Below are 11,461 nucleotides of genomic sequence, written 5' to 3'. Positions count from 1 at the left end.
AGCTGCCACTGCTGGAAAAATCAGCCAGTAATTAGTGCCAGGGGACCGGGCAGCACCCGCTGCCTTCACCCCTGCCCCGGTGAGAGCGCTCGCCCTTCCCAAACCTGAGGAACATCCAAGGGAGGTGGCTGTTCAAGGCAGCAAGCACAGGTTCTTCTCCAACCCCATGTTTCCATGGATTTGCTTCACACTTGACAAGCCAAGAGAAGAGGCCTGTGAGAGCATGAGTGAGGTGCGTGGCCTTGGTACAAGATGCAATTTACTCAGTTGTTTTTTTAAAAAAACAATTAAAAAAAGCAATTGGCTGGCATGCAATAATACATACATCTTCAAGTATGGGTTGTGGGCACGGGGCTTACCTCGACTATCCTACTCCTTCCCGCAAGCAGCGCACACGGACGCTGTGGGAGCCGGTGCGGAGAGCAGGAACCGCCCCAGGAGCTGCTGCCTGTGGCGTTAATGGCCTTGAGAGGCAAGGCAGCCCTGGACAGACCATTCCCTGCCTCGTTTAGTGGCACAGAAGTAACACGAACCAGTTTAGGTCCTTTAATCTGTCCAAGACAGGGTGCTGAAGCACAAATGATAAAACATTCTGCATTTTTACAGCAAAAATGCTACAGAAGTTTATAGGAAAAAAAAATATTTTTGTACATGGGTAAAACATTATAAATTCAAGACAACTCACAGACAAGGGCTAAACTCCCACATCTATCGCTCGTTTTTTAAAAAGTTCATGTGAATAAGCAAGCAGTCAAAATGGCTTGCTCTCTCTTCCTTGAAATGAAAATTGTATCTTCCAAGTCGCTCACAGCACTGCTTCGCACCTTGGAATGTCCTCCGAAGGCTCCGCCAAGATAAAAGGAGAATAAAAACCCCCGGAGTCCTTTCAGATAGTCTCAGAGAGCAGGAGAAGGGAGAGAAAAGGGGAAGTTTATTCAAACTTTATCTTCTTCCCCTGTGGCTTGTGGTCTCCACCTCCTCCTCTGCCTCCTCGGAAGCCACCTCCTCTACCTAGAAAGAAAATTAGGCGAAGAATCAGAGCTCCAGGTCTCCTTGCACAGATACCGCTGCCCTTCCAAACCCATCTCAATTCAAATCGAGCGCTCTGTGGCAGTGCTACACCATAATCCCCAGAATGGCTTGGGATTAAGTTTTAAGCATGCCCCCTTAGAACAGCAGCATTTCTCTCCTCTTACCTCCGAATCCTCTGCCACCACCTCTGCCACCAAATCCACCTCTTCCTCCTCGGCCGCCTCCTCTGCCGCCACGACCACCAAATCCGCCTCCGCCGCCACGCTGAAATTCACCCTTCGGCTTGGCAAAATCCAGGATCACTTTGTTTCCATCTATCTCTCCGTCTTCCATGGCTTCTTTAGCTGCTTTGGCATCTTCTGGGGAGCTGAAGTCCACAAACCCAAACCTAGGAAATGCATTAAGACAGTCAGAATCCACAAACTGTAGCGCCACCAACAGGTACCTGATCATAATCCCTTCAGAAACAAACACCTGCCCTGTGCAACCACAGAGGGGTCAGGGCTGTGTCACTTGTAGAACAGCAGCGGCTCATCACAACCGATGGAGCCCCATTGTGAGTGCGCCGGTGCTGAACAGTTTATATTCTTCTCGTGCGAATCCATAGGCTGCCACGGATTTGTCGGCAGGAAGGAGCTCATTGAGAAGTGAGCACACACTGCGCTCTGCAAACACACACAAAGCTCTAAGCTTGTTCTATGCAAGTCACCGCCTTCAAACACCCACCCACATAAGCACGAGAAACCCCGCATTGCATAAATCCACTCAAGTGAGGCTCTTTGTAGCAACGGAACTAATCCCAGGTGATGTTTAACATACCCTTTAGATGATCCAGTGTCTCTGTCTGTGACTATTCTAGCGCTGATAGAGCCTTCAAATGATTCCCTTAGTGTTTCCTCCGTGGTGTCCTCAGAAAGGCCTCTGACAAACAATGTTTTGCTTTGTTCTGCGGAAAGAGAACACATTCCAAGATCATTAAGCCTGAGCAAGGCAAGCATCAGTTTCCTAACATCACATCCCACTTCCACTACTGGCTCCTGGGACACCTCTCAGGGCTGAGGGGTTTGAAGTCACAGCTCAGGCACTTGAAAGTCCTTGAAAACTTTCTCAAGACTGCAGTTAGAACCTGATATCAAAGTATCTCCATAGCCAACCTGGTACTGTCAAAATCAATCTTTTATTTGTTACTTAGATGTTTGCATCAATAGGGATGCTAACTGGACAGACACTGCTGGATCAGCACTTGACTATCTAGAGGACTTTGGCTATAGTTTCATCAGCATTTCAGATAATCAGTCATCATATCCAGCACATTCACTTATGGTACAAGTCTTTCACTCCACAGGCCTGCTTTTTTTCTGAAAATAATTTTAAAAGCAGGATCAAATGATCAAACACTTACGATTAAATCCTCCTCTTGCATTCATGTTCCCTTTCTGCCATCCTTGTGAACTGAACTCCAGCCTGATTGCTCTGCCTTCGATCTCTGTGTTGTTACAGGAATTCAATGCCTCTTTGGCATCCTCAGTTGTGGGAAATTCTACAAACGCGTACCTGTGTGGAGAGGAAGAGTTCAGTCAGCCTGGGAGCACGAGGGATTTGCGGAGGTAAGTAGTTCACAATGGTGAGTCAGGAGACAGGACAACGTACCCTTTAGGCCTGCCCTGGTTGTTCTGTGGCATCTTGATGGAAGAAGCTTTCTTAAAGAGTTCTTGGAGAGCCTCTTCTGAAGCTGCGTATGCGAGGTTGTTGACAATTAAGGTCTTCGACTCCCTCTCTCCACCTCCTGTGGAGAAAACTCACTGCTGTAGGTGCAAGTTTGGATAAGGAGAGCTCTCTCTTCCACCAGGCACATCCTCTCTAGCGTGAAAGTAGCACTGCTCCCCCTCCACCTCAAGCTGAGGCATGAGGTTAAGTGCAACACTGTTTTGGTCACCTACACTGTTTGTCCCCTTTGTCCAAAACACGCAGTAGAGACAGGAAATGCACAGGATGTAAAGCACAAGTTTGGCAAAAGGTCCCTTCCCAATATCTTACAGTTTTCCTACAGTGCCTTTAAGTTACTCTACCCCCCCGCAAACTTCTGAAACAAGTGGATTTAAAATCCAAGTGTCATTTGTATGCACATTACTGGACTGGAGAAGTACCTTTCTGATGTTCTTGATGGCTCTTCTCACCCGTGAAGTCAATAACCATGGCACGACCATCGATCTCTGTGCCCTGCTTCTCCTCTAGAGCTTTGTTTGCCTCAGCTTCTGTTTTAAATTCAATATAGGCCATCCTACAGGACAGAAGAGAACATAAGCAAATGCCTCCTTCCAGAAACAATTAAGTTCATGAATGGGGGGGGAAGGAAGGATGTGAAATAAAATTGCTTCAGAAATTAGCATTTTCAGTACACCTAATGCAGCAGGCTCATTAAGGTAGCTAAAGGGCACAAGCTTATCAAAATATGCCAGGAGTCTGAAGAACAGCAGAAATCCAACAGTCCTCCCAGCTACATACCCTTTGCTGTTCCCCTCCTTGTTCATTACTATTCGGATTTCTAGTGCGTTTTCAAACACATCTTTCATTTCCTCTTCAGTTAAGCGGTAGGGCAGGTTCTTCACGAACAGTGTTCTAGCATCTCTCTCTGCAAATAAAGAAAAAGCAGTTACTTTCACATTACCAGCTAAAAGTCCTCTCTCACCTACACTGCCAGTTCAGTGAGAACCACAGTGAGCTAATCCAGCAGACAATAAACTGCAATTAACATTCTCATTTTCAGAAGCTGAAAAAGCAACTATTATGAAAGTGAATTAGGTTACCATTGTACTTCTCTTAAAAACACCAAGTTCAGAAAAACAGGTCCTAAAGCTTCAGAAAGAGCCACATTTTCCTCCTCGGAACACTCCCCCCAATATGCACTATTTCTTGAGATCACATTTCCAGATAACCCAGTCTGAACTTGCACATCTGTGTATTAGCAGGCCAGGAAGATCTGCCTTAAAAGAACAAAACGAGGAAGATCTGACTCAAAAGAGCGGAATAGCGGCCATCAGTAACACTGCCAGCTTGCTCCAAGGCCCAGTTATGACAGCTTTTTTTGGATATGCACAGGTATTCAGAGTTATGGGCTGTACCTTTCTTATTTTCTTTTATTGTCTCCTTGCTCTTTGCCTTTTCCAGCTTGACTTCCAAACCCATTAGCTTCTTTCCATTCAGTTGGAGAGCTTTATCCAGTTCTTCAGCAGATGAGAAGTCTACGTAGCCAAACCGCCTGAAAGAGTAACCTTACTATTTAAACTGATCTTTCTCTAGTAGCAGAAAACAGAAACCCAGAACCAGAGAGGTTCTCATGGGTCAAGTTAAGAGTGTAAATCAAATGAATGCCACACAACCAAAACAGTAGAGAACAACAAAAGCTGCATGCCAGCAAGTGTTACACCCTTGTCAGGACTGTGCCTCTTCCAGCTTCCACCCACTACCAACCAACCATCCCAGCATCTTGAAAGGAACCAGCATCAGCACAGTTATACCCCTCCAACCAAATTACTGACAATTACAAGAAATAAGCAGCAAAATTCTACTAAGGAACTCACTTGGAAGCACCAATTCTGACATCTAAAGCTTCAATATTCTTCTTCCCAAAGAATTCTTTGATGCCAGTCTTCAGTTCTTCAAAGTCCTTGGTGGAGACCAGATTTCCCACAAAGATGGAGAAAGCTGAAGTGGGACCTTTGAATGTAAAGATTAAAGTTTTTGTTTGCTTGTTTAAGAATTGGAAACCAGCCTCCAACAGCTTTAGCACATCAGCTTCAGCTCAAAAAAGTGACATCACACTTCAGTATTAAGTCCCTTATAATCATCATTTGTGCTGGAAAAAAAAACCCACTTGGCATCCTGTCCCTTCACAGTTATGCGCCTCACCAACAGTACAGTAACAGTCCACCAAACAAGAACCGTTTGATGACCACAAGCTACTTACCATCTGTTTTCTTTTTCTTGGCCTCTGGTGCACTTTTATTGGCCATTTCTTTCTTCCTCTTTCCAGGTGCTTCTTTGACAGGTTCTGCGATAGAGAACAAAACACTGAAATAAAAGCACAAAACAACTTTTCCTCTACTCAATCAACACAGGAGCATTAATCTTTGCAACGGTCATGCATGAGACTTTCTCTTGTCACTACAGCAACTGTTCCTCAGCCCAAAAGACCACGACACAGGACAAAGGTTTTGCTCAGGCATCTTTCCTGTTATTAGAGAGTTATGGTCTCAAAAACATTTAAACTCACTTTCATCCTCGCTTTCCTCTTCGGCATCCTCTTCATCCTCCTCATCTTCGTCCTCATCTTCATCATCATCCTCTTCATCTTCCTCATCTTCAGACTCTGCCTTGGCTTTGACTGGCACAGCCTTTGCTGGAGTGGGCTTCTTCACCTGAACAGGGGTTGTGTCCATGGCTTCATCTTCAGACTCTGAAACAAGTTGAGCACAAGATTTCAGACATGTTCAAGATTAAACACCTTTTTACACTAAGGAAATAATCTTTCGACGTAAAAAAAGTGCTTTTCATGCCTTCTTAAGTCTGTATGTTCTCAGAATAGGAGTTTAATATATTTATAGTGTGTCTTAAAAGCTGCCTCTTCCTCAAGTCTTAATGTAATTAAGGCAAATACCTGCTCCCCAAGAGTAAAAAGTTTTACTAGCAACAGGGAAATAAAGACCCACTCAGCCCACGTCAGCTGGGCAGTAAATGCAGACACACACACACTCTGCATCACTCCCACTAATCTATTACGCTACTCCCCTCTAGCTCCCAATAAGCATTTGTCAGTTTAACATCTTTTTTAAGAGTCACACAAAGTTTTCCTAAATCCTACATACCATCATCTTCCTCCTCATCATCATCCTCCTCGTCGTCATCTTCTTCTTCAGATTCTTGCTTTGCTGGCACAGCCACAGGCTTCTTGGCTGGTACTGCTGCAGGTTTCTTGGCTGCAGGCTTCACAGGCACTGCCGGTTCCTCCTCATCTGCACCAACAGGACAGCGAGTGTTTACCCACAGCGCTCAGCCTGCAAACTTCACTAGTAAAGTACTTTGCTTCACAAGGTTTTGGCAAAGTTCAGGAAAGAATGATCAGGATACTAGATGCTTCATATTCTGCATGTAATGCAGCTGCAGCCCCCAAGTTCTCCAGACTTCACTGATTCCCCACCTTTCTCCCCTCGCTACCTCTCAATCAATAAACCCCCTTCTCACAACTATTAAATCATACTAAGCTTCCAAGTCCAAATGTACTCAAATTCAGCAACTTTATTGGACCAGCTTTAGTCAACATATACAAGGACGAACCCATTTCAACAGTAACTTACCAGAATCTTCTTCCTCTTCTTCATCATCCTCCTCCTCATCGTCATCTTCCTCATCATCTTCATCTTCCTCCTCACTCTCTTCCTTCTTGGCATTCTTTCCATTTTTCGCTCCCTTGGTTAGGACAGCAGCCTTTTTAGGTGACGGAGCAACAGCCTTTTTAGCTGGAGTAGCCACAGCCTTCTTGGCGGGGGTAACCGCCTTTTTCGCAGGAGTTGCTGCCTTCTTTGCAGGGGTGGCAGCCTTCTTGGCTGGCGTAACTGCTGCTTTTTGCTGTTTCTTCGGAGGGATCATCTGAAATACACACTAGTGTAAGACTCTTATGCTGGCCCTTTAAGCTACTATTACTTCAATAGCAGGTAAATATACAGCAACTGTAATCTAAAACCTTAATTGCCTATTCTGTTCAATTAATACAGCTCAAAAACAGCTTTTTCATGCTTTTAACAGCATTAAACCATCTCCAAATTCCTTGGTTCTGAAGTGATCTCTCTAGTAGTGTTCAGCAGCTTGAACCTTTTAATCTTGCACATTATTTCTGATACATCACTTATTGCTGATGCTCTGAAGTAATTAATCATTCACTTTTTCATTAGTATTAGGAACAGCTTTAAGATCCCAGCAGTCTTTCCCAAGCCTGAAAGTACAGACCTAGCCATTAAGTGAGTTTTCCCACATTACTTTCTTCTTATGAAATCCAGTTTATTCGTTAACCACAGTTAGCTGACAGACCCCAATTATTTAATAGTGTTGATGTGCTGTCACATAATATGGGCCCCCCAAGCCTCATGACACTTTTATAACACATGAGTCCTTTTGCTAAGGAATCTTCCTCTCCTTAGGTTTCCTGAAGCAGAGTCTCAGGCATGACCCAAGTGAGTTAAGCTCTGTAAGACCTAGAGTTTCTAATCAAGTTCTGTGTGGGAAGTAGCACACCAGATATTTCAATGACCGAAGACCTGAACATAGGCTAAGACAGTGTGTAATTCCTAATACTTCTGACTTCATTTCTAGCTCGATCACCTCTTCTCCGCTGCTTTCCTCTAGCTCAGAGGACTCTTCTTCCTCACTTTCCTCGACCTTTTTGGGGGGAGGAGCCATTTTTTTCTGTTTGGTCTGATTCTTGGGAGTCTGAAAAAAGAAAAAAAACCACAAGAGCGCGATCTGTTAGGCAGCGTTCACTCCCCTGCCCGGGCCCCAGCAGCGCACGGACGCCCCGAGGCGCCCCGGCCACCGGCGGACAATCGTCCCCACCACGTGGCAGCCCAGCCCGGTCCTGCGCTGGGAGGGGGGTCCCGGTCCCGCCGGTGCTGCCCCCGCCGCTCCGTGGGCGCTCCCGGGGGCGCCCCGCGCTCCCACGTGCTCGCTCTCCCCGCGCACCGCGTGGCCGCGTAGCCCCGCCCCCCCCGAGCTGCGCGCGCTCGCACGCGGCGGTGCTTCCCTCCCCCCCCCACCCCAACTTTACACACACCGCGGCCCCCCCGGGGGGTCCCCGGTTACGTTCCCCGCTCCCCCTCCCGCCGCCGGGCCCCCGCGCCCGCCAACATGGAGATCGGGACGGGGGGAGGCTTGAAACCGCTCCCGGCGGCCGCGGCCCCTCCCCTCGCCGCCATCTTCGCGCTCAGGGACAGGCCTGGAAAGCCCGGCGCGGCCTGAGGAGGCGGCGGCGGGAAGGCGGCCCGGTTCCCCCCCCCACCCCGCTGCCACCCAGCGCCCTCCGTGCGCCCCGCCACGGCGGCGGCCGCTCGCTCCCCGCCTGGCGGCCGAACGCGGCTCCGCCCGGCGCCCTCACCTTGGCGATCTTCACCATGATGGCGGCGGTGCCTGGCGGCGCTGGGGCGGCGGCCGATCTGGCTCAGGAGGGAGATTAGGCACGTCCGGCGGGGCGGCGGCGAGGAGCGGAGTGGGCCCCGGGGGGTCAGCGGGAGCGGCGGCGAGGCGCTGGCAACCCGGACCGGGGACTGATACGAAAGAGCGAGCGCAGGCCCCTTCCGCTCGCTTGCCTAGCCCTGCACTAGGCCACGCCCTCTCCGCCCCCGCTTCGGCCAATCGCCGCGCTCTCCGCGCCGCCCAGCCAATCACAGCCCCCGCCCCTCGACCCTCTCCGCCAATCTTCCCCGCTTTGCGATCAGCCAACGGGAAAGCGCGTTACAGCCGCCGGCGAGAGCGAGTCTGTGAGGCGGGGGGCAAGAGCGGGGGGGGACGCGCTGGCCGCCCGGGAGGCATCGGCGTTAGCCAATGAAAGGACGGCAGCTCGGCGCTTGCGCCCTGATTGGGCGGTGGGACTTAGGGGAGTGTGGGCGTGGCCGGGGTCCGCGGGAGAGCACGTGGCGGCCGGATGGCCACGTGTTGGAGCGGGGCCGGGGGTCCCGGGGGCGGCCCCGCGGTGTGCGCGGCACCGAGCGGCCCTGCGGCGGCGCCGGGGGCGCGGCTCGGCCTGAGTACGTGTTTACCGTGTTGTTTGGCCTTGCCAAAGGGGCTGGGCTAGGGTCTCCTCAGCACTGCCCCCGCCGCCGCCCTCCCCTGCCCCCGGCATCCCCTCCCCGGCCCTGGGGCGGCACTGAGCCCCCTTGCACAGCTTGAAGGAGCATCCGCAGGCGCTGCTCGGTGTGCAGCTGCTGGCGCTGCAGTTGGCGCAGGAGCACCCAGCAGCTGCTGCCCTGCACTGGCTCCCAGCAGGGAGAAAAGGCCCAGCGCTGGGGAGGAAATAAAACTCTGCGTGCCCAATGAATGCTTTTTAATTTATTTACTGAAAGATTACACCAGCTTTCACCCTGAGGAATTTCACCCCGGTGGCTATAAAGTCAGGGTGGGAATGACCCCAGGGCACTGCAGCACCCCTGTTCAATTTGCCAGTTTGCTGGTAGGTCTGTCCCTGCCTGACATCGTGTTCCCCAAGGACCTGAGTGGCCTCTGTTGGGGGGACTTCCCCAGTGCCTCACATCCCCTCCTGCTTCAGCCTGGGCATCCAGCCAGCTCCCGGAGGCTCCTGACAGATGTGACTTAAGCAGTTTGTCCTTCCCAGGCCTGCTTGAGAGAAGCCCATAACTTGGGGAACTCGAGATCCTAGGGAACCCTAAAGAAAAAAGCCCCACAGACTCTCAATTAATGCAGCCCTGCAGGGGCAGGCCTTGAGGGGACACCACTGTGTTCCTCAGTGCCACCTGAAAGCAAGGAACGTACTGTGGGTGAGACAATATACCCAGTTCCCAGGCTGTCCTGGTGCCTCTTTCTCCTCTGCTGGGTGAGGAGAAGCAGTTTCCAGGCAGGCAGAGCCATAGCTGGGGGCTCATGGAGAGGTGAGGGAATGAGTCACCCTCACCAGGAGTGAGGTTGCCACCATCAGCCAGTATGGGAAGGGAGGAAGCTGGGATGGGGTGGGGGACATTGCCCATGTCCCAGCCCTGGTCACATACACAGGCAGATGGGGATCCCACCTGGGAAAATCCCTTGTATAGGGCAGCTGGGCTGTGCATGTGAAATAGCAACGTCTGGATCACATCCCACAGTGTGCTGCAGGAGCTGTCCCCAAGTGCCCAGGGCAAGCAGCAACACAGACCCAGGTGGCAGCGGGGCCAGGTGGCCCATGGGGATGCAGGGTGATGGAGGTGGTGGAAGCAGAGGCCTGGCAGGAGCTTTTAACTGTCTGAAGCACGAGCTGATTGCTCCCTCCTTACCATACCTGCATGTGGTGCGACAAAATCCCATATTATCGCTGCTCACACAGCTCTGCTGCCAGTGCTGGGGTTGGCCTTGGTTCCTCCATGCTGCAGGAGGGCCGGTTTGCCATGGGAAAGGGACAACTGTTGCTTCAACCAGGGGCAGTTTTGGCAGCCGGGACCCTGTGTGTGTCTAGTGACATAGTGCCAGCGGTGGGACCAGCAGAGGGCTGGGCTGGCAGCTGGCCAGTCTCGGTTCCCAGCCTGGCAGGGGCTGTCTCGGCATGGCCTGTGCTCTGTCTCTTCTCCAACAACACGCTCCGGTGCTGCCAGGTTGTCCCCGGCGCTGGCACCTCTGAGGCTGCAGCTGGACCAGTCTGCGCAGGAACAAGAACTGGTGCTGCCCGCAGCGCTGCATTAGCACATGCACCGTGATAATCCGTGCACCGTGTTAATTTCTGCACTATTGCACATGTCAGGGCTCTGGATACAGCCCAACCCTGCCAGGGCTGCTGTGCCCATAGAGAGCCAGGGGATGCTGTGGGGGGGAAGGTACTGCAGATGCTGGCATTTAGGCTGGGCTATTCCCCATATCCCACCTGTGGTCAGGACCTTCGTGCAGTGGACAGGAGGATGATGGAATGGCTGCCCAGCTTTTTCCTGGGGACACAGCACACTGCAAGGCTGTCCCCACGGCACAGCACAGCCGCGCTCCTCTGCAGGCACCGCCAGAAATATCAGGGCCAGGGGACATCTGTAGAGCAGCATCAGTGAGGAGTAATTTGGCCAAAAGAGCAGGTTTTACAGCCCCGTTTGTGGAGTAAATGTATTTTAGGTGCTCTTACTGTAGCATGTCTGCACCTTGGGGCTGTTGATCTAATTCCACAGTTAAAGGGAATTTAGCTGGTTTAATGCAGACCCCAGGAGGGATTTGCCAAGGATTCAGAGTTTCTTGCACAGCAGAGACTCATCCCCTGTGCTTGTCCCCTGGGGACACCTTGGCCGGCTGTCACTGCACAGGGCTGGGAGGCAAATGTGGCTCCCCAAAAACCAGACAAGATGGGTGACCAGCCCTGGACAGACACCCCAACAGGGACAGTACGTGAGAAGTGTGTGTCCCTAAATGTCCTCTTCAGCCTGTGCCTGGTCACAGCTGCGGGTTTCCACTAGATGGTGACAAAAAGCTGCAACGCAGGTCCCGTGTGGGAGCCTTCGAGGTCACCCTGGCTTCCCAAAACAGCCCCCGTGGGTGCACCAGGACATCCCAGCCTATCTGCCGTGCCTCTCCCAGGGGACTCTGGGACACAGGGCAAGGTCTGAGATGATCTCTGCATTTGATACCCACCAGATATAAGAAGCAGCAGCCAAGCACAGTCAGGAGAGGAAAAGTTTTATCTGTGGCTTGTGCAGGTGTTTGC

At 51.3% G+C, this 11,461-nt stretch overlaps 1 protein-coding gene across 1 annotated transcript; it reads right to left on the bottom strand.

The window, feature by feature from the left end:
• Positions 1-532: 532 nt before the first annotated feature.
• NCL (nucleolin) lies at positions 533-8,395 on the bottom strand. Its single transcript, XM_082056078.1, has 15 exons — positions 8,177-8,395; positions 7,408-7,515; positions 6,387-6,678; positions 5,898-6,044; positions 5,306-5,488; positions 5,000-5,083; positions 4,614-4,749; positions 4,155-4,291; positions 3,538-3,664; positions 3,180-3,313; positions 2,683-2,818; positions 2,435-2,586; positions 1,852-1,978; positions 1,197-1,420; positions 533-1,011 (listed from the first exon to the last, which is right to left on the bottom strand). Exons 1-15 carry the CDS (start codon positions 8,192-8,194, stop codon positions 932-934), a joined length of 2,085 nt encoding a protein of 694 aa, XP_081912204.1. The 5' UTR covers positions 8,195-8,395; the 3' UTR covers positions 533-931.
• Positions 8,396-11,461: the final 3,066 nt, after the last annotated feature.

This window comes from Streptopelia decaocto (genome assembly GCF_964273445.1).
Source record: "Streptopelia decaocto genome assembly, chromosome: 6".
Taxonomy (NCBI): Eukaryota; Metazoa; Chordata; class Aves; order Columbiformes; family Columbidae; genus Streptopelia; species Streptopelia decaocto.
The sequence above is the reverse complement of the archived record's forward strand: the minus strand, read 5'-3'. Positions and strand labels throughout refer to the sequence as shown.

Coding starts and splice junctions, on each gene's coding strand:
- NCL (XM_082056078.1), bottom strand. Junction 5,489..5,897: donor TGATGAGGAGGAAGATGATG/GTATGTAGGATT, acceptor AACTTGTTTCAG/AGTCTGAAGATGAAGCCATG. Junction 2,587..2,682: donor AACCAGGGCAGGCCTAAAGG/GTACGTTGTCCT, acceptor CTCTCCACACAG/GTACGCGTTTGTAGAATTTC.